Here is a 23,026-nt window from a genome sequence, read left to right as displayed (position 1 = left end):
ACTCCTACTAGCTGGCTAACTCCTACTGGCTAGCCAACTCCTACTGGCTAGCTAACTTCTACTAGCTGGCTAACTCATACTAGCAAGCTAACTCCTACTGGCTAGCCAACTCCTACTGACTAGCTAACTCCTACCGGCTAGCCAACTCCTACTGGCTAGCCAACTCCTAGTAGCTGGCTAACTCCTACTAGCTGCCTAACTCGTACTAGCTAGCTAACTCCTACTAGCTAGCATGGTTGTTAGCAGGAAACAAGCATAACTTTGCCAAAGTTGAACAAAGGTGAAATTTCAGTGTTGGCAGATCCATCATTGGCTGTAGCTGTGGTTGGTTCACAGGCGTTTTCTTTTTTCCAGAGCAGATATTTTGACAGCACAGCTAAAGACAGAGAGCTCAGGTGTAAATAAAACATGAATCTAGGCTGCGTTACATTTAGGCTGCAGGGCCCTGGACGTCTGACCGCTCATTGGCTTACCGGGACACTTTAATGGAACAGAACCATCGTTAAGGTTATTAATTACACAGGTCTGAGTCTCAAGTGTCAGTTGCGGAAGAAGAAGAAAAAAAGGGTCTATAATAAAGCTGAAGATGTGGAGCTGAGCCTGGGAGGCTGAATAATGTGAGATGGACACTTTTTTTCTTTCCCCCTGTTCGAGCTGGAGACATTTGCCTTTTGCACTAACATCTTATAAACAAGCTGTTTACTACTTTGGAATCTCCCTGAGTTGCATTTTCCCATCTGCAATTAGTCCGCCTCCTCGCGCCGGCTCCCTGTGCGGAGTCAAGACAAACTGGAAAGCTCATTTATTCGTTACAGCTCACGAATGAGCTGTAACGAATAATCGTGCAACAGTTTACCTAAAAACGTCAGATTCAGACTGAACGTGTATCTCAAAGAGGCGTTTAAAACGTGTATTTTTGTTTCCCTTGCTTACGCTACAATTGTTTTGATAACATTACGATTAACTAGGCGGTACAAGACGACTGTTCTCAGAATTCCCTAATTCTGGTGATGCTCACTTGTTCTTTGACACCACACAAGTGAAATGTCGCATTGCCTCATTTGAATGGATTTCCACATTCATGCATTCATATTCACTCACAAGCACTGTTGAGGAAATTCCGTCTATCCTCCCCTGGGAAACTCTTAAGGCGAGTCTTCTCAGGCACCAAGCGAGGTCGTCTCATCTATGTCGAGCCGAAACAATCATTGAGCTGAAGTCTGTCGTCTGTCGTAGTCGCGGGGAGATGACGACATTACTCAAAGCTAAATACACTACAGAGACCTGGGATGGGCCGAACACTGTGAACCGGTTGATCTGTGTAGCGAAGCTGAAGTCTCCTCAATATTGAGCTCTTCTAATAAATACTCCTGCTTAAGACATCCACGGTTTCCGTCTCCCTGAATCTGCATCCACTCCATCAATTGTTCAATTTCAAGCACCCCGATGCGTTAATGGTCTTGCAGAGCTGTCTTGCTGTAGCGTCTGTTTATGTTATATGTACTCGATACGTGTGTGTGTGTGTGTGTGTGTGTGTATACCTGCTCATCTTGTGTGAACAGAAGAAGAATCTCCATGTTTAATCTATGTAACAACCATTACAGCTTCACTGGGCTGCTTGTAGACTGTTCATCTTGTTTCCACTGATGTTCATTGAGTTATGACAAAGCCCCTAAATGTTCCACATGCCACACTGCATTTGCCGAGAGAACCGCTCAGCCGGGACATGTCAGACATGGGCCGGCCCCTGTCGAGACTGATTGTGTCTTCTCTTCTATTTGGCGTCCTTGACGCAGCGGCGGGCCCTGCGGACCGCGTCGGAGAAGACAAGGAATCGGACGTCCTTCTCGGCCGCCGCCGTGCAGCACTCGCCGGCAACAAGAGTCAACCGCTTCATCGGCCGGCTCATCGAAGCGCGGCAGACCGAGTCCAAGACATCGGACCTCAACTACATCACCCTGTTCTTCAGGAGCAGAGACAGGGAGCGCAGGGTGAGCTCGCGCACACACACACACACACACACACACACAAACACCCACACACACACCGAACATCTGCAGAGAGGCCTGCAAATTGGATCATATTTTCAAAAGGATCAAAAATAGAGCAATTACTGTTTGTACTTTTCCACATTACACATAAGGAAAGATGCGTCGTGCTGTTTTCCCACCAATCTTATTATCTCACACACACACACACACACACACACACACACACACACACACACACACACACACTCACAGTCGCTAAATCTCCTTATCCCCTTTTTCTCCCACGCCTGTTGTCTATGGCGTGTGCGCGTGTGCATATGCGTGTGTGCGTATGCGTGTGTGCTTGCGTGCGTGTGTGTGCGTGTGTGCGTGTGTGTGTGTGTGCGTGTGTGTGTGTGTGCGTGTGCGTGTGTGTGTGTGTGTGTGTGTGTGTGTGTATGAGGAATCCACCCACCCTCTCAGGAGGGGGTGCAGATAATGATTCGGGAACGTCTGAGTGGCACACGTGATTTCTTTCTCCTGTGTGTGCGTGGGTAGAGTCATAAAGGAGACACAGAACGTGTATGACCGTGTGTGTGTGTGTGTGTGTGTGTGTGTGTGTGTGTGTGTGTGTGTGTGTGTGTGTGTGTGTGTGTGTGTGTGGTAGCTGAAGAATTAAAACCTTACTTACACAAAGTAAAAACTAGTTAATTGTAATTGTAATTTCTCACATCGGGGCCACCATCATAAAAAAAAAACAATGAAGAGAATAAAGTAAATTAGTGTAAAGGGTTTATTTTCTCCCACACAGCTACAGTAAGAAGATTCATTTCAAACGGTGCCGGTAGCGTTCAGGACACCAGATCTTCAGAAGTTATTGTTTATTACTTATGCATGAGACACAGATTAAGAAAAAGTGTTCCAGAGTTGCTCGGTGAAAGTCACATAGTGTTGCTTTAATCACAAAGAAATTAAATTAAAACATCTATAATTGATTTCTGCTTGCTTCAATCGTCTGTTGTATCTTCTTTATCAACTGCGGGGCCAACATCAGCTCTGGAAATCATGAAACCAATTTAGTGAGCAACGTCTCACGGGATTCAGCCGCAGACTGATAATAAAGCTGAGATATTGTACAGACCTAAAGTCTCACTTGTTCATTTAGCGTGTAAGGATTACTCTCGGAAAAGGAACTTGACCCAGAACGACATCTGAAACCTTCTTAAAAGGACATTTTCTCTCCGTTTTTTGTGTTTGTGTTCCGTTCCGTCTCAGTATCACCAGGTGTATGACGATCATTTCATCAGTGCCGTGGTTCTCTCTCTGATCCTCGCTGCTCTGTTTGGCCTTATCTATCTGCTAATGATCCCGCAGTAAGTACACGCACACGCACACACACACACACACGCACGCACACACACACACACACACGCACACGCTTTTCCACATTTGCAGTTTGTCCATTCGTGGAGCAATGATTGGATCACTCTTGCCAGGGTTTAGTGACGCAATTAGAAAGGAAGTTGATTTCACTGCTGTCAGGGGAAAACCGGGAAACCCCGTCTCACTCCGGTCTCCTCTTGTCTCTCCTCGTCTCCTCTCCTCTCGTATCCTCCCGTCTCTCCTCGCCTCGTCTCATCTCCTCTCTCCTCGTCTCCCCTTCTCTCTTCTCTCCTCGTCTTGTCTCCTCTGCCCTCGTCTCCTCTCGTCTCGTCTCCTCTGTCCTCGTCTCCTCCCCTCTCTTATCTCCTCCTCTCCTCTTGTCTCGCTTTGTCTCCTCTCCTCTCGTCTCCTCCCGTCTCTCCTCGCCTCGTCTCATCTCCTCTCTCCTTGTCTCCTCTTCTCTCTTCTGTCTTCGTCTCGTCTCCTCCCCTCTCTTCTCTCCTCGTCTTGTCTCCTCTGCCCTCGTCTCCTCTCGTCTCGTCTCCTCTGTCCTCGTTTCCTCCCCTCTCTTATCTCCTCCTCTCCTCTCGTCTCTCCTTGTCTTGTCTCTCCTTGTCTCGTCTCTCCTCGTCTTGTCTCTCCTTGTCTCGTCTCTCCTCGTCTTGTCTCTCCTTGTCTCGTCTCTCCTCGTCTCCTCCCGTCTCTCCTCTCGTCTCCTCTCGTCTCATCTCGTCTCTCAGGGGGATGCTGGTGCTGCTGCTGCTGGTGCTGTGTGTGTGTTTCCATGTGGCCTGTGTCATGTACCTGCATCTCACCAGTGTTCAGGTAGGACTTCTTTGTTTTATTACCACCCACTGACCCCACCCCAGAACAAAACTAACACATGGCTGCTACGCTAATTGGTATTTATTATCATAAATATACTAAAGAAACAAAGATTGGTGCAACTTACTGGACAAGTCCGTGTTCTGTGGACGGTGAAAAGTGGCTATAGTTTTCATAAAAAACACAAAATTGACCTCTGCAACTTTCTCAGAGCCAAATTTGACATCCTCACTTCTCTTATTTTTATCAACCACTGGTGTAAAACTCAAAGATATTCCCTGTACAACAATATTAAACAGAGAAATAGTGTCCGATTAGTTTACTGTCACTTGGCAATTTTATTTTCTAGGACCTACATTACACAGAGCGATGTCTGGAAGTATTATATAAGAATTATTGGACATTTTAGGACATTTTGTTGCAAGAGTCAGACGAGAAGATTGATGCCTCTTGCACATCAGATATAACGCCAGCCAGCTAGCAGGCGTTAGCTTAGCATAAAGACATGGAATAATTTCACTGTTAAAGCTCAACAATAAAAAGTATATCGATTTTGTCTTGTTTACATTTCTTTAATTAGTCGGTGGATTTGTCAGATTCAGGCAAACGGTTTCTCCCCGCTCCCACTCTTTATGCTAAGCTAAGCTAATTGGCTGCTGGCTATAGCTTCATTCTTTTACATCACAGTAAAAGATGACACGGTGGCATCTACACGCTACATTGAACTGTCATCGCGTTCCGCCAGGCGCCTGATGAGCCACACCGCCAATGATGTGTCCTGAATTGCCATCTAGGTAGATAAAGTGTTGCGTCATTTCACCGACTCCGCGTCTCTTTCCTCTGGTTTCAGTGCCAACCGGGCTGCCTCACCATCCACATCCGAACGGTGCTGTGCCTCTTCCTGGTTCTGCTCACCTACTCTGTTACCCAGGCCTGTGTGGTAAGTCTGAATGTTGATCCCAGTATATATATATATTGACTTTGTCTAGATCCGATACCAATGTTCAGTTAAAATGTTACAAATAAATACACGTATTTAGAGCTGTTGATTTGTTATGGATTATTCAAATGATAAATAATCGTGCAACGGCAAATTCTTCAAAACTTACTAAGGAATTACAAATGTCAAAACACCTACAAACTTCGGACCCTTTGTTTTGAGAACTGCTTCTAGAACAATGTGCGGGACGCTTGTTCTCTGATGTAGTGCTGAAATAAACAATTATTTCCATCATCGATTCATCTGTCTAATGTTTCCTCGATTAATCAATTAGTTGTTTGGTTCATAAAATGTCATAAAATGTCAATCGTGTTTTCCTAAACTTCAAGATGATGTTTTGTTTTGTCCACTCACCAAACATATTCGGTTCACTGTCACAGAGGAGCAAAGAAACCAGAAAGTATTCACATTTAAGAAGACGAAATCAGAGAATCTTCTAGTTTTTTTTTCCAATAAAAACTACTTGATCGTTTATCAAAATAGTTGGCGATTAATTTAGTAGTCGATAACTAATCGCTTAACTGATGCAGCTGTATTCTGATGACACATGACGTAGTACACACACACGTGGATGTAAACGTAGAATAAGATAGATTTGAATTTAATAGATCGACCCCGTAGATCAGCCCTGTTGTCACCAATACCCAGTCCAAATACAATATTTGAGTCAGTATGGGATCAATATCCAATATCAGGATTAGCGCAAAACTAATAAAATGATTGATACAAACTTGAAATATGGTTATTATATTGTACATATGTATATGTAAAGGTTTTATTAGTGTTGCAAAGCTATATAGCACTAATATAACCTACTCAGTAATATCATATAATGACTGAAAAGCCTGTGTGAAAAATAATGATGATAAAAGGACAGGGTGCATCATGCAGAAAGACTAAGCACCTGAGTTATATGAGTTGACATAATTTCATTGTTCAACCAGCAGCAGACTAGTCTCTGCAGTGCACGTGGAGGAGTTGGCAGAGTGACACATCACAGGCGAGCAGATGCTGCTGATGCTGCACAGTCTCACAAGAATATACAACATTTACTGTTCAAGAGGGAAAAGCCCATTAAGATATTTGAAAACGCAAATTGGCTGCTGTCAAGTAATTGGCCCCACGACTGCGCTGTGTGTGTGTGTGTGTGTGTGTGTGTGTGTGTGTGTGTGTGTGTCTACTGTATCTGTAAAACACAATGGTCCTAGTTAAATGTCAAAGACGAGCCAGAGGCAGGTGTAAAGTTCTCCATCATGGTTTAGCGTGTTAGCTCAATCGCTAACACTGAGTGAAGTGAAAGTTATTGGTACAAATGTTCACTTGGGATTAGAGAAGTAATAAAACTAGAGATCCATTCACATCTACTGTAGCGCCACCAACAGGTCACACGTTTATTTGGCTATAAATACCTGCTGCTGCAACACATGATGACGACATGACCAACTAATGACCAGGAGGGGTTAGCTTAGCTTAGCCTAGCCTAGCTTAGTTTGGTTTAGCATGTTGACTGGAAACGGAGGGACACGGTTTATCTGAGCGTCTCACCCAAGTAACTCAGCAACGCTGTGAGGGAACTTCCTCACATTTGGGCACAAACACTTACTTGGACTCGAGTATGAACTTGTCAGATTTCGGTGGTCAAAGGTCAAAGGTCAAGGTCGCTGCGAATTCACAAACATGTTTTCCATTTGGGCTTCTTGACCTCAAAATAGCTTTAAGAGAATTTCCTCAAATTTATCAAAAACGACACACACTTAACTCAAGAATTCATACATTTAATATGACAAAATATGCTATATTAAATTCCTTCCAAGCTTTTCTACATATATTATGAGTCTGGGCAGACATGGGTGTAACTTGGTTGGCGATCACGAGGTGGTAAAAAATGGATTAAAATCGTCCAGGCTTCATAAAGTGCTTCATACTAAATGTAATGTGTTATCATAAAGGACTTTCTTTTTTTCCCTTCCAGGTTGGATGTGTTCCCTGGGGACTAGTCGGGACGAACTCCAGCCGCTCAGCGGAGGACGTCCCGGCGGACGACGCGCTCGGCGGCGGACCGTCCAACGGCACGGCACCGGACAGAGCGTGTCCCAACATGGCGTACGCGCTGCTGTCGTGCGTGGCCGGCACCCTCACCGTCGTCCCCTACCTCCGGGTGTCCTCGCTCCCCAAGATCCTCCTGCTGCTCCTCCTCTCCGTCACCTACACCGTCGTCATGGAGACCAGCGGCTACCGGCAAGCCGTGGGGTGAGACCGAGCTGCGTGTTGTTTGATACGTGAAAAAACGATACGTGTCAAGGTTGTTCATGTATGTACAGTTAATTTGATTATAGGGAAAACAGAAAAAAACATTCTATTGTGTCTTCTGAAAGTATCTTAGTTATTAGACTTAAAGATATTCAGTGTCCGCTCATATATAACAAAGAAAATGTTTATTTTTTTTAATTAAAATAATATTTCTTTTTCAACACCGCCACGTTTTTTTTTTTGTTGTTGTTGAATTTTGGGTTGGATCCATGGAAAGGGAAAGTCTAGGAAAATTTTAATCACTTTCCTTTACATCGCGAGATTTGTGATTTCTGACATTTTCACAGATTTCCCAGAAAAATTCATGGATCTTGATGAAAAAAGATCTGGTATATTTAGGGGACTGATCTCTCTCTCTCTGTGTGTGTGTGTGTGTGTGTGTGTGTGTGTGTGTGTGTGTGTGTGTGTGTGTGTGTGTGTGTGTGTGTGTGTGTGTGTGTGTGTGTGTGTGTGTGTGTCAGTGGGGGGTTTCTCCACTCGCGTGGCTACGACCCCGTGTTGGCCGTCTTGTTGTTTTCTGGAGCTCTGGCTCTTCATTCAAGACAACTGGACCTGAAGCTGCGGCTCGACTACATCTGGGCTACTCAGGTATTTCTGTGCTTGATTTATTTTCGCCTGTTTGTCGCTCATGTATTTCTACATCCACAACTCTCAAGATCTTCTCATGACGTCATTTAACTTAGTGGTGAAGTCGATTTAGGCGGCGGGAAAAAGCGTTTTGTCCATTTATTTGTCAGGGCCGGTGGTTCGATCCTCATTTCTACAAGTCAACATCGGGAGATGAGCTTTGCCAAATGAAAATATTGTAATGTTTTCTGGAACGACAGGTTGGCCAGTGATTAGAGGGATGATGGTTCGGACCCTTGAGCACGATACCGAACCTGTGTGTTTATACTGAAGGTTAAAATGTTTTTCAGTTTCATTTTTCTAGATTTGAGTTTGTCTGCGTCTTTTTTGTTTCAAGTTAGAGGCAAAGTATTTATTTTTTTTAAATCAGATTTAGCTTTTAAACATCAAATTGTTATAATATTTAATATGATAAACTTTATGCATGTAGTAGGTGCAGCAATTAAAAGAAAAGAAAGATAATCAGTTCGTAAAACAAAGGGGAATAAAATTAAGTTACGCAGGGTATAAATGTATGTCAAACATTCTTAAAATCTTAAAAATAAAATTTCAAAAAATAATTCAAATTAAAAAAATAATTCAAATCTTAGTCAGACTCAAGTGGTACTTAAAAAAAAATTCACCTTTCAGTATTAATTTCCCTGTTTAGATCCTTTGGCCATAACAACAAATAAAAACGAAATCCTCAATGGGTGGAAATATTAAATATGTATTTATATGCTGAATTTTTACTCCCTCCCTCTCTTTTTATTAATTCATTTACTTTTCTAAATATCTATTTGTATATTTACTTTACTCTGACACACTTATTTAAGAAGACTTATATGATACAGTTGATTTGTGATGGTAACAAATATATATATATTAAAAAAATTCAGTTTTAGTACAAATGTCTTTAGATCATGCATTTCCCGTTGTGTGAGTTGTATAATTGTGTGTTGACATGCACAGGCCTGTTCAGTCTCAGCTGATAATGAAAAGTGATTCTATTTTAAGAATGAACAGGGAACGTTTGTGCTGTTCACATATCGTTATCTCCCTCTAGTGATAAGGACGAGCAATTACATCGTCACTCTGAGCTGCAGTCCAGGTTTATGGGGTGAGGTCGAATTGTCAAATTTGCTCTAGGAAGTTTCCAAAACTTGACGTGACCTGGAAGTATTTGATCGGCAGCCATGACAAGAGCTGTTCGGATTCTCTAAGTGCTTATGAAAGGAGCTTCAGTGCTTCCTTTCCTATCTCCTTTAGCAAAGGGAACACTGGAGCTTCCTTTGTGAGAGTAAGGAGAAATAGACGCCCCACAATTCATTGTGGCAGCGATATTTAACCTGACGCACCAGGAACAAACGTAAAACCACTCAATCCGAAGTAGAAGAAGAAGAAGAAGTAGAAGAGTATGAATATGACCCAGATGTAAGTAACTGTTGCAAATGAATCATAACATCTGATGTCACACGGTGGTAAAACACTCAAACATGCTGATGGAGCCGCTGAGGTTTTTTGTCGCTCATCTTCGGAAATGTGTAGTTTCCCCACGACAGACGCGTCAACGACATCCGCCGTCGCGTGACGACGTAGTTTGGTGAAAGTGGAGTCTGATTCTCTGAGCGGCGCTGTCGACTTCTCCTACGTCCCATCAGTCGCCCTTTACACCTTTCATTGACCTCATGACGTTTTAGCAGTAGATAGGAGTAGTAGATAGGAGTAGTAGAGAGGAAGGACAATTCGACCTCAACCCCGGAGAATCTCATTCATGTGTCACCCTGTAAAGACTCCCCCCCCCCCCCCCCCCCTCTTCTTCCTGCTCCACCTGTGTGCCGTGTGATGCAGGCGGAGGAGGAGAGAGACGACATGGAGAAGGTGAAGCTGGACAACAAGAGGATCCTGTTCAACTTGCTGCCGGCTCATGTGGCTCAGCACTTCCTCATGTCCAACCCCAGGAACATGGTGAGAATCCGCAGACGTGTCCGGGCTCGTCGGCCTAAAGGGGGAAGTTGAAGCCTCCGACGCCGGGGAGAAAAGAAACCTTCCCACAGCGTCCTGGAACATCCAGGAGGAGCTGGTGTGGAGATTTATAGGTCGAAGGAACGTCTAGACGTTTACAGTGATGGCGTCTTTAGATATCTACGTCAGGGATTCACAATTTTTTTAAAATTGTGTCTTCATAAATTCAATATTTTATGTCTTTTCCAGATTTATTTGTTTCAAATAAATCAAATGAAAACTTAATTTATGTAAAAACAGGGTTTACAAAGTGCTTCGACGGACAAAGCAGACGGCAAAATTCATTCACACCCATAAAAAAAAGGAAAAACCAATAAAAAACAAAAGAAGACAACATCATGTAAAAGCAGTAAATGCAAATAGAAGGAACAGGAACAATAAAAGGACGACATCACGTGAATACAAATAAATCTAAATGAGAGAGAAAGTCTGCAGATGTATAACTACTGTACTTTACAATTAAACAAAAACAGAAAATTAGATAAACGTCTGAAACACAGCAACAGCATTGAACATATGTAATACACTATTGTTCCATGTATTAATATACAATTTAATGTAATCTCAGTCTTTGGGGCACTTTATTATTTATTGAATTATTATTTCGTTAGCGACCTGCCTGCGTTGCTCCAGCAGCCCCTGAAGCTCGAGGCCTCGACGTCTAATAAACACAAAATCAGCGCAAAGTCACGTCAAGCTGCCGATCGGGTTTGTTGGTGATGAATGAAGAAGATGTAGCCGGCTGCTGATTGGCTACATAACCCCTCGGTGTCCGAGCAGTGTTTTGCTTCTTGGATGTGGGAAAACATCCCCGTCCGTCCGGGACAATGGCCGCCGCTTCCCCCGACCCGTGTGTTGTGGTGTTAGAATGGAAGTGTGAGCCGTCGGCGTCCACTGATTGATGAACATCCCCTCCGCTGATCTCTGTTCCTTCCTCGGGAATGAAAACATTTCGTCCGTCGGCCGGCGGATCAGGAAGCGCTCGGCCCCCTCGTGAGGACGAGGCTGGTTTGTAAACAGAGGAGCTGTGTCCGCATTCTTTGTGCTCCATAGTAAAAGTACATTTAAACTCCATATATGCAACCTGATTGAAAAAAAACGACTCACAAAATGCATATATATTTATATCTTCAGCGATAACTGCCGAGCTGTCGGCTCCACATCCAGTGAGGAGACGTTTTCAGAGAAAGAAAGCGGAAGAAAGTTCTCCTCCTAAGCTTTATATTTAGCAGTGTCATGCTAAAAATATGCATTTTTTTTACAAAGAGTCCATTTTTTAATAAGAATCTATTCCAGTAAACGGCAAATAAGCGAGACAATTTGGAAAATTCCCTTAATTTAACTTGTGTATTATCGTCTCAACATACAGAACTGTGTGTTGTCACGTGTTTACACTAATCACCATATTAAACTCTGAAATATGATTATTGTGAGACAATGGGGCGGAGCCCCAGTGTCTTTTGGACACAACTTTGACGTTTGCAAGCCAGAATCGAGCCAAGTTGGCACACGAGCATCAAATCAGTGCTCAGTTGAAGCATAATGCGCTCGACAAGCAACGCTCCTCACCGCCGGAAGGTGCGAGGAACATTTTCTACCTGGACCTGAGTTATAAGTTAAGTTGATGCGGAAGCAACAGTTTAAAAGGAAAGATGGTAAAAAATCGAAGAAGCTGAAGCTTGAAAAAGAAAGAAATCATGACTTTCTAATGTGTGTAAAGCTCCAAAAAGTGGTTACTACAATTCCCGTCGTGCAGCTCGACGGCCTCTGACATTACTCAGTGTCCTCTGGGTGAACGCTCACGTCCTTCAGACTCCCCACGCCTCCAGGCTCTAACACAGACCCAGAAGTGCAGTTGATCTTCTCAAGTGAAAGTGGTGGCGTGTCCCTTGGACTTTTCATTGTCGTGAACAAAATCCCCTGGAACGACTCGAGTGTTTCCTGTTCTGATTATTCACAGTGAGTCTAGATCCAGTTCTAACGAGGCCCGATGCCACTTCTGATCACAGAGGCCTGGGACGGTGTCGGGGGGTTTGCTCTCGCACTTTACTACTTAACTATTATTTATGTAGTAAAGTTATAGATTTATATGCGCAGGGTATGAGGTATGAGTGTGTGTGTGTGTGTGTGTGTGTGTGTGTGTGTGTGTGTGTGTGTGTGTGTGTGTGTGTGTGTGTGGTTCCATTTTTTCCGCTTTTTCTTCCATCGTCCTTTTTACCCGAGGTCCCCAACACTCCCTCTGCTAGTGGGTCGTCGTTCGAGGAACAAACGAGGCAGGACATGTTCAACATCCATTCATCGTCTACCGCTTTATCCATTTAAGGGTCGCGGGGGGGCTGGAGCCAATCCCAGCTGACATTGGGCGAGAGGCGGGGTTCACCCTGGACAGGTCGCCAGCCTATCACAGGGCCACATACATAGACAGACAACCACTCACTCTCACATTCACACCTACGGTCAATTCACAGTCTCCAATGAACCTGACCCCATTCTCATGTCTCTGGACTGTGGGAGGAAGCTGGAGAACCTGGAGAGAACCCACGCACACACGGGGAGAACGTGCAAACTCCACACAGAAAGGCCCTGGTTGGTTTGAGCCGGGACTCGAACCCAGAACCTTCTTGCTGTGAGGCTAACCACTACGCCACCGTGCAGCCCCAAGTTCAACATTACAGAATTAATATTTCACCCAGATGCAACAGTACGTCCATTCTTTCAGACCACTGTGAGTCTAGCCGCTCGTCCTTTGGGCCTCGCCGGCTGCTCGGCGCGCAGGTTATCAGGTTCGATCCCCTGTCGGTATCGTTCCAGTGATGCGAAGAAGACGCGGGTTCCTTCCCTGCAACATTCAGGGGGTTCTGTGCACCAGGCGACGCAGGGATCACGCGAGGCTGACGACTAGTAAACACTGGGAACAGGAAGTGTGTTCCCGGCACACTGGTGACCCCGGAGAGCCAAGGTGTACAGGAACACTTCCTCTCCTTCCTCTGGGCTAAAGTTCACCCATACAATGTGTTCGTAACACAACGCAGGGGGACTCCGCCTCCTGCCGCCTCTCACTGCATCTGCAGCCGCAGCGTTTATACCTGGTCCTGGACCTTCGTCCTGGAAATATGCTACATACTCAGGATTTCACTGCTGTTAAGGTGACGGTGCTCCGCTTCATTTCATAGCGTCAGTTTACCCACATTTTAAAATACAACAAAACAAAACCATATATCATTTTATGTCACTTATATCCATGCCATAGTTTGGATTATATGAGTCCAGGTTAGCACTGAAATTGGAACCAGGAAGGTCCCAGTACACTTTGGTCCCATTATATTTTAAATTTTTTATATTTCTGAATAACTTGTGTGACTGACACCTGATTGGTGGAACAACAACTGCCATGTGGTTGTCTGAGTCGGTGACAATAAAGTTCTTCTTAAACTTTGAATTTGAAGCAGCTGACTCCTTCGTTGGACCCATCCTCGATGAAACTATCAATCAAATCTGTCCATAACTTCTTTATTAATCCTGCAAAACAAAACCAACCAGTCACACGATCTCCTTGAAAATACCTCCAACAAGATTCTCTCACGTACATATTTGGAGGGCCGGTATCTGAGGATGTGTGAGCTCTGGCGAGGCTCGATTCAACCAAGGCCTCGGTGCACGTTTGAGCTCCACTGAGTGACTTTCACGTTTTAGTAAAGGGAATATTTCTTCAGCACAAAGCGGAAGAAATGAAACTGAAACTGTTCACACAGTTAATGGAGTCAATGTTTTGAGCACCAGATACTGTCCATTGTCCTCAAAGACCATTATTTAATAGGTAAATAAGACATAAACTCTAAACACCATGTTCACGTGGGCCTCTTGCAGTCTTCTTCAGATATGATCACATGACCTACAGTCAGTGGGGAACTCTGGTTGCACTTGGGGGGGCGTCGGAACTCCTCGAGGTCAGAACCAAAGTTTCCAGCTCGCTGCAGATCATGTGAAGAAGACTGTACGATGTGGCCGAAAGCGCTGACAAAACCAGTAAGTGGACCTTTAATATGAGACTACCTGCAGTCTTGTCCTCGCCGAGGCCGGACTCCTCTGACCGAGTGCGGTGGGTTCAGTCCGTGTCTCCATCTCTCTCCCTCTCTCTCTCTCCGCCTCCAGGACCTGTACTACCAGTCGTACGCTCAGGTGGGAGTGCTGTTCGCCTCCATCGCCAACTTCAACGACTTCTACATCGAGCTGGACGGCAACAACATGGGAGTGGAGTGTCTGCGGCTGCTCAACGAGATCATCGCCGACTTCGACGAGGCGAGTGGAAGGGTTTTCACGCCTGCAGTGAGAAATCCAGGTGTGAAGAGAGAGCCCGCGTAACCGGTTTCTGTCTCCTCCTCTCCCCCTCGCTTCCCTTCCAGCTCATGGATAAGGAGTGTTACAGGGATATCGAGAAAATCAAGACGATCGGCAGCACCTACATGGCCGCGGTGGGGCTGGTTCCTACGACGGCCTCCAAGGTGAACACGTGCAGCAGCTACATCCAGACGCTTCATGAGGGGCTTCCCCCTGCGTGTTTGCAGCGTGTTAGCACATTATCCCTCGTGAGGACCAGTCTGCAGCTGTGTCCGCATTCTTTGTGCTCCATAGTAACAGTACATTTAAACTCCATATAGAAAATCTGAATTTTAGAAAAATTAGTCACAAAATGCATATATATATATATATATATTTATATCTTTAGCGATAACTGCCGAGCTGTCGGCTCCACATCCAGTGAGGAGACGTTTTTAAGAGAAAGAAAGCGGAAGAAAGTTCTCCTCCTAAGCTTTATATTTAGTGGTGTCATGCTAAAAATATGCATTATTTTTACAAATAGTCAATTTTTTAATGAGAATCTATTCCAGTAAACAGCAAATAAGCGAGACAATTTGGAAAATTCCTTTAATTTAACTTGTGTATTATCGTCTCAACATACAGAACTGTGTGTTGTCACGTGTTTACACTAATCACCATATCAAACTCTGAAATATGATTATTGTGAGACAATGGGGCGGAGCCCCAGTGTCTTTTGGACACAACTTTGACGTTTGCAAGCCAGAATCGAGCCAAGTTGGCACACGAGCATCAAATCAGTGCTCAGTTGAAGCATAATGCGCTCGACAAGCAACGCTCCTCACCGCCGGAAGGTGCGAGGAACACGCCAGCAGCTACATTCAGACGCTTCATGAGGTTTTTCCGTGCGTGTTTGCAGCGTATTAGCACCTTTTCCCGGGTGTTGACATTCAGAAACTCCGTCATATTTCACTCCACAAATCCTCTTGCGGTGGGGGGGATTACTGTAACCGGCCTCGGTGGCGTCAACATATTTCACATTAGTAAAGTTGTTGTTCTTTTTAAATCCTGCAAAGCTGACGGACAAAAGAAGCCTTTCTGCAAAACCTCTGCACGACCCTACGCAAGGTCACAGTCGCTCAGACGGACGCGGTCCCCCGGCCCGCGCCTTTCGTGGCGGCCGTAAGGGGAAAAACACAACTGGAGGCTAATGTCGCCCACTGTGCATGATCGTTGATGTGTTTGTGTGCTTTTCTGACTTAATCTTGGTTTTTTTTTTAGGCAAAGAAGTCCATCACCTCACATTTATGCACAGTGTCCGATTTTGCCATCGAGATGTTCGACGTCCTGGACGCCATCAACTACCAGTCGTACAACGACTTTGTCCTGAGAGTAGGTGAGTGAAAAGACACACACACACACACACACACACACACACACACACGTACATTCACACACTGCTCTACGTAAACATCGGTGTCAAGAGTTTCTGACCTATTTGCACTGGACGGCGGCGGCGGCGGCTCAGTGCCGGTAAGTTTGCCAGGAAATCCATCCCGAGAGGAGAGCGTTCCACCTCCAGGAAGCTCGTCACCGCGAGACCTGAGGTTCTGGGTTCCATTGTGTTGGGTATCCTGTGGGGAGCCTGCGACGGGAGCCCTTGTTTAATCCCGGCGTAGCCTGATGTACACAGTGCCATCCTGTCTGCAGACCGCGGAGGCTCCGTGTGCACAGGAAAAAAAGGAAAAAGACTGCATACGTCGGTGTGCTCCGCCGGTCCCACGTGTGCAGGAACGCGGCGGTGGTTTACGTCAAGATTTTTCCAGAAAGTGAAGGAAAAGCAAACACACGGGTCCACGGCTGCGGAGCCTCCACAGCTGATGAGGCGGGGTGCATCGACGAAGACCTGATACTTCCATCACTGTTACTGTTACTGGACTCGATGCGTGAATAAGGATCAGACGATGCAGGTGGAGAATAGAAAAGATTGATGCCACATGCACGTCGTGGCGTTAACTGGTGATTCTGAACGTGGTTTTGTTTGCTATCTACTCGGAATCCAAATAGTTAGGAATGATGGTTTTGTAGTGCTGATTATAGCTGCCACTGGAAATGAACATAATGAAAAGACATTGAGTTTTTAATTTCAAAAGAATATAAACTGTATTTTAAAACAGCGGTGGGGAACCTGCAAGACGATTCATAAATCAGAAAAATCAACTCAGAAATACAACCCCAAAAAGAAACTCTCGTAACAGCAATTCATTTCTTTCTGCCATAGAAGAAAATATGAAAAAGGAGTCGACCAACGTGTCCTTCGAAAGTATATACTGTACATACGCCTGTCAGGTCACATTCAGGGTTTACGTGTCATCGCTGAGCAGCATCACGGCGACTGTCAGGAAAAGAAAAGTAGAAAAATATTTCTAACATTCGCAGTTTCCCAAAAGAAATATAATGTTGTTTTTGTAAAACAAGTAAAATTCTCGTCATCACAGGTGGAAGAGTGAAGCGCAACTGGAAGAGTCGTTATGACAAAAATAGAGTTAACGCTCATTTTAATTGTCATAACTCATCCTGACAACTAATAAGAACTTGGCATAATCGATTTAGAAATTCGCGCTGGTGGTGATAAACGATGTGCTGCAGCATTGAATATAAACTAATGACAGTATATGTATTATCGCAAAACTCAATAGAATGAATAACGCAGATGTTGTGTTGTTCTGGTTCCAGGGATCAACGTGGGCCCGGTGGTGGCCGGAGTGATCGGAGCCCGGAGGCCTCAGTACGACATCTGGGGCAACACGGTGAACGTCGCCAGCAGGATGGACAGTACGGGAGTACAGGGGAAGATACAGGTACAGTACCGCACCTGTGCACCATTCACCTGCCTCCTCCTCCTCCTCCTGCTCCTGCTCCTGCTCCTCCTACTTAATCTTTATTCTTCTTCTTCGCACCTGCATTTATCTTGATAGAAGTCTCGATTAGATTCATGTGGGTTCGTTTTGTTTTTTAAAGCGACATTGTGAAAACAAACAGTCACGGTGCACAAAGACGTATTTGAATGAAAAATACTTCCATCTTGTTTGCATCACGTCGGATGTGAGCGGCGATTAGCCTAGCTTAGCATAGAGGCTGGAGGCAGGGGGAAACAGCTGGACGGATCTGTCCAAAAAATACAGCTGCTTTTAAATCTCTCTAATTAATTATATATGTGTGTGTGTATATATCTATATAGATATATCTATATATATGTGTGTGTGTATATATATATATATGTGTGTGTATGTATATATGTGTGTATATATATATATATGTATATGTATAGTGAAATTTATTATTATTATTATATGTGTATGTGTGTCACTTACTGTACTTTTTTGCTCAACATATCAATAAACAGATACTTAAACTTAAGCTTCGGTGATAATCATTTTTGGGAATGACGAGCCGGGCACAGGGACCGTGTGCAGCATCGTAACTTCTCGTTGTCACCGGGGAAGTGATCGCCGTAGTAAAAACTTGCACGTGCTCAATAAATCTTGCATCTGATGCCGTAGCAGGAGACGCAGCTGATGAACTGTGGTCCCATAACTCCTTCTTACACCACAACTCGTCGTGTTTGTGTTCATAAAACAAAAAGTCTCGTGTCAGTTTGTCCAGTATATTTTTGAACTGTGACAAAAGGCAGACGAGTCGTTTCCCTCCGCTTTCAGTCTTTATGCTAAGCTAAGCTAATCGCCTTTTATATATTTAGCAAACAGAAGTGAGAGTGGTTTTAAATCGTGTCTTCTAATCCTCTGCAAGATGAGATAATAACCGTATTCCAAAAAGATCTGACTTTTCCTTTCCGAAGAAAGTGATTCCCCCAAATCATCCATTTTCTTCACCACCCCTTAGAGGGTCATGGTGGGGGGGACGTCATGTGATGTAACACGTCGTCGTCAACATGTCTCTTGTTTCCTGTCCAGGTGACCGAAGAGGTTCACCGTATCATCACAGACCACTACCACTTCGTCTGCCGCGGCCAGGTCAGTGTGAAGGGCAAAGGTCAGATGCTCACGTACTTCCTGGAGGGGCGGCGACAAGGCGGCAGGCGTCTTCACAGTGGCGGCGAGCGCCGGTCGAGCGCGTTCGTCCAAGGCAGCGTGTGCACCAGGCTGAGCCCGGCGCCGACCGTCACCACGTACGCCACCATCAGGACGCCGAGCCCGGGCGTGGCCAGGCCGACCGCCTCCACCAGCAACACCAGGTACCTGCCCTCTGTCCCCACGGCAATGGTGTGATGGACTCTGTTGCCATGGTGACCGTGGAAAAAAACAGGAAAGTAGCATGAAGGGCATCTTCGTAAAAAGTTGTTCTCCACTCTTCTTCTACCGTCTGAGAGGCTGAGACACTGACCGACCAATAGGAGGCCTGACCACGGGCGTCTGGGGGGGCGTGGCCTCGATCGGACGTCAGGACGGGGGGCGTCGCCGACAGGTTTCGGGACGCTTCAGCCTCGTCGCTCTGGAACCAATCACAGGTCGAGGACGTCGACTCCTCGGACACTAAAAAAGCAACAAACTAATCGGTATCAAATCAAAACTCGCTGCATTGCATCATGGGTAGTGTAGCACACAAGCCTCAAAACACATCCAGGAAAAAAACGGTTTTCCGGCCGACGTTCCTCTTCTCTCAGTGTGAAACCAAATCCGTGCTGTCGCCTTTGCAACCGCTCCTCACCACAAGGTTTTCTTGCCATTTTTCTTTTTTTGTTGCCTTTCAGATCCTTTTATTGATTTATTGATCGGACACCGGATTCAGATTTATCGATTACGGGGGGAGTTAATGGTACAAACCTGCCAAGAGACACGACACAGGGGGCGTCGCCTCCAATCATGACGGCACGTTTTTACTCCGCCACCCTTTCGTCAAAACCCCCCTCAGACCCTCGGCACGCGATTCCCTTTTGCCCGAGCCCCTCGGCGTCTTCAAGTGCATGATGATGATGATGATGATGATGATGATGATGATGCCACCATGGTGCCGCCACTGCCGCTGCATTTCAGTTTCGTTCTTTGCCGTCCGTCTGTTTCCCTGTTATGCTTGACTTCCAGATTCTTCCTCGTCAAAAGTGTAGCAATAACGTTGCCCCGCCCCGTCGTCTCCTCCTCTTCCTCCTCCTCTTCCTCCTCCTCTTCCTCCTCCTCCTCGCCCGTCTGCATACTGTAGCTGTCTGGATCCTACTCACACCTGATAGTGTATGTAGCCAACTGTGTGTGTGTGTGTGTGTGTGTGTGTGTGTGTGTCTGTGTGTGTGTGTGTGTGTGTGCGTGCGTGTGCGTGCGTGCGCGTGTGTGTGCGTGTGTGCGTGCGCAGCGGGCCTCGCGGGTCTTGTGTCCCCGTGGAAACTGAAGCATGACTTTAGAACAAAACAAAAGTATTTTCTGTATTGTGCGAGTGTGATTCCTTCGATTTCAAACAAAAGAAAAGAAGAAAACGTTCTTTTTTTTTTAAATCTCCTGCGCGCTTGTTTATTAAGAAAAAAACATTTTCTATTGTTACAAAAATATTCAGTTCTGCTATTTTTATGAGTGTTACTTTTGCTGGAGAAAGAGGAACCTGCAGTGTTTGGTCTACGGGAGTGTGTCTGAGCTCCTCACTCCGTCCAGAAGATTTGCTGATGGTGTAGCATGCGACGCGACAGCACGGCCTGTACCGCAGCCTTTAACCCTCCTCTGAATCCGTCCCAGCATGCACTGCCTGCCAAGCCCGTGGCTTTTCTTTTTTATTTCTCTTTTTACACGCATGCTTTTGATGAAACGTCAAATCCGGGCCGAGCAGCGGGACTCGCAGTGTCTCGACGTCGTCCTCTCGTGCGGTGCTTTTCTTCTTCTTCTTCTTCTTCTTCTTCTTCTTCATGAACTTTGGTGTACGAAGCATTTTTTCTAGGACAAATTGTTCAGGGTCGTTTGACATCCTCCTCCTCCTCCTCCTCCTCTTCCTCCTCCTCCTCCTCCTCCTCGTCAACAGGTAGCCGGTTAATCAAATGTGCCAACCTATTTTCATAAACATATCAAACTGTTTCCGTGTGCGGACGCTGTAGCGCGCCTGAATGTGCGGCTATACGCTTCTCGTGGATCTGCGTTTTTGTAACGGACGACGACGCAAAGTTGTTTGATTTTTTTGGGGGGGAATGAGATTTTATTTGGAACAACCGTAAACTATAAATGAAACGTTGCTGTCGTATGCACTTCTTATCATATTTGAAATAGATTTAAAGTCTTGGACGAGTTTCTACAAGTCGTAAAAATGAGGATTTTCCTTTTTATATAGACGTTGATGGAAAGTTCGATGGGAAACGAGTTGCGTACAATATTTTTGTTCCCGTAAACTGGATATTTTCATACTGTGAGATACGGGTTTGAAATGTGCATATGTATTACTAGATATATATCTGTACATTGTAAAAGTCTTTTGCAGAGATATTACAATTATTATTATTATGAATGACCAGATATTTGAGTTCTTTTTGTGGGGGTGGGGGTTGCAGATGTATTTATGGAGATGTTTTATGTGAATGTACATTTTGTTAAAGATGATATTTTCTACTATAAGTGTTTGCACTACCATGATATTGACATTGTATTATGATTATAAAGATAAAGCCAGTTGGGGGCGTGTCTCCTGGAGAAAGTGCGTTCCTCTTCCTGTGCTCATGTCCAACAATGGACACACACACACACACACACACACACACACACTGTGCGTATGGAGACCCATCATACTCGGTCATAAAGTTATGTAACGGTAGAAAAACAGAGAGCAACATCGGGGTCAATGTCAGCCGGAGTCCAGCGCTGTTGTTCACAAAGAACATGACGACAGCAGAGTGTCTCTTTGACAGTTAGTGCTCGTAAAGTTGTTTTTTTATAATATCTTTTTTTTTCAAAAACTTGTACAGTGAGTTTGATGTCAGGTTGTAAAACTACACCTATAATTTAATCCTTTAAAAAATATATTTCAGTGAATATTTGATTGAAATTTTTAATAAGTTTTCATAGAGAAAACGTGATAAACTTCATGTGCAGCACTTTTCAAAATATTGTCTCGTAAAGTTTTTTTTAATCAATATATAAAAAACCTTGTACAGTGAGTTTGATGTCAGGTTGCAAAACTACTCCTGTAATTAAATTCTGATTAATATTTTATTGAATCTTTAATTAACAAGTTTCAATGGCACTTTTCAAAACATTGTCTCAAAGATCTTCACGAAACACAAACACACAAAAATGAAAAAGTAAAAACGTGTCAAATACAGTAAAGACCAATTAATGCAGAAACTCAAGTTCATGAAATAGTTAAAGGAGGAAGCAGCAAAGGGAAGTTCAACTAATGACGGCAACAAAGTATCATACTGTACATTTTATGATTTAAACGACGTCTGACCTCTTGAACTTGAAAGTTAATTTAAGTCTGAAAGATTTTTTTCTTAAAGTCATTCTGTGGCGTAAAAAAAAAAATCCAGATTTGTGTAATTGTGTGATAGTTATTAAACGTGTTTCTTTCAGGTTTTGTCATTCAAACAGTAAATATAAACGTGACCTGTCTTTGGAAATGTCGAGGACTCTGCTGGACGTGAATTTAAAGCTAGAAGATAGAAACACTGAATTCATGATCATTTTAACTTGACGAGAAATCTTGAAACAACACGACGACTCACTTTTGAAAACAAGATCATTAATCTCATATTTACAAATCTCACATTTTAAAATTCAAAAGACAATTTGCAGTGGAGAAGAAGAAAACTCCACAAAAACATCCTGATATCCACTTTGTGATTCCAAGTCATCATCAAACGCGCGCGCGCGTGTGTGTGCGTGTGTGCATGCGTGCTGTGGCATGTGGAGCATCCTGAGTGACAGGTTGTCACGGCAACACAACAAGATCGTGCCCTGACATGAAACCAATAAGGTCGTGTTATTCAACGGGTGAATGATAAACCAGCCCCCCCACACACACACTCCCCCCCCTTCCCCTGTGAACTTGGTGATTCAGGCTGTGTGTGTGTGTGTGTGTGTGTGTGTGTGTGTGTGTGTGTAATCACTACAGAGGATGTCAATACTCCACTTCTTGTTGATAACCCAGAAAGTTACAACAGTGTGTGTGTGTGTGTGTGTGCGTGTGTGTGTGTGTGTGTGTGTGCGTGTGTGTGTGTGTGTGTGTGTGTGTGTGTGTGTGTGTGTGTGTGTGCGTGCGTGTGTGTGTGTGTGCGTGTGTGTGTGTGTGTGTGTGTGTGTGTGTGTGTGTGTGTGTGTGCGCGTGTGTGTGTGTGTGTGCGTGTGCGTGTGTTTACCACCTGCCCGACCCTCTGATGATACGATCGAACACCCCCGGCTCTCGGGGGAGTGCCAGTGTAAACACTCACACACACTCTGAGATAAGCGAGAGCGGAAACGAGGCCCTTTTTCTTCCAGCTGGACGTCCGTCTGTCGGCGGCCGGGACTCGGACGGGGGCAGTGATGCAGAGAAGCAGGACGCTCCGCGAGGTTGACGGTAACTTTGGCTGCCCACTTCCCCTCCCTCCCCTCCCTCGCCCTGCTCA

General features: G+C 44.8%; 1 protein-coding gene across 2 annotated transcripts in view; it reads left to right on the top strand.

The window, feature by feature from the left end:
- Positions 1 to 21,117, top strand: part of LOC118317718 (adenylate cyclase type 1-like) — a 43,739-nt gene extending 22,622 nt beyond the window's left edge. The window contains exons 9-20 of one of the 2 annotated variants that reach the window (XM_035646641.2): positions 1,797 to 1,991; positions 3,246 to 3,343; positions 4,094 to 4,178; positions 5,029 to 5,118; positions 7,151 to 7,428; positions 7,950 to 8,076; positions 9,946 to 10,062; positions 14,272 to 14,418; positions 14,523 to 14,621; positions 15,718 to 15,832; positions 17,173 to 17,297; positions 18,411 to 21,117. In XM_035646641.2, coding sequence (XP_035502534.2) covers positions 1,797 to 1,991; positions 3,246 to 3,343; positions 4,094 to 4,178; positions 5,029 to 5,118; positions 7,151 to 7,428; positions 7,950 to 8,076; positions 9,946 to 10,062; positions 14,272 to 14,418; positions 14,523 to 14,621; positions 15,718 to 15,832; positions 17,173 to 17,297; positions 18,411 to 18,725 — 1,791 coding nt within the window. In that variant the 3' untranslated portion in view covers positions 18,726 to 21,117. Of the gene's footprint in view, positions 1 to 1,796; positions 1,992 to 3,245; positions 3,344 to 4,093; positions 4,179 to 5,028; positions 5,119 to 7,150; positions 7,429 to 7,949; positions 8,077 to 9,945; positions 10,063 to 14,271; positions 14,459 to 14,522; positions 14,622 to 15,717; positions 15,833 to 17,172; positions 17,298 to 18,410 lie in introns of both variants that reach the window. The other variant, XM_047336937.1, reaches the window with a different exon arrangement.
- Positions 21,118 to 23,026: the final 1,909 nt, after the last annotated feature.

Source organism: Scophthalmus maximus, chromosome 13 (assembly GCF_022379125.1).
Source record: "Scophthalmus maximus strain ysfricsl-2021 chromosome 13, ASM2237912v1, whole genome shotgun sequence".
Taxonomy (NCBI): Eukaryota; Metazoa; Chordata; class Actinopteri; order Pleuronectiformes; family Scophthalmidae; genus Scophthalmus; species Scophthalmus maximus.
This window is presented reverse-complemented; position numbering and strand designations above follow the sequence as displayed.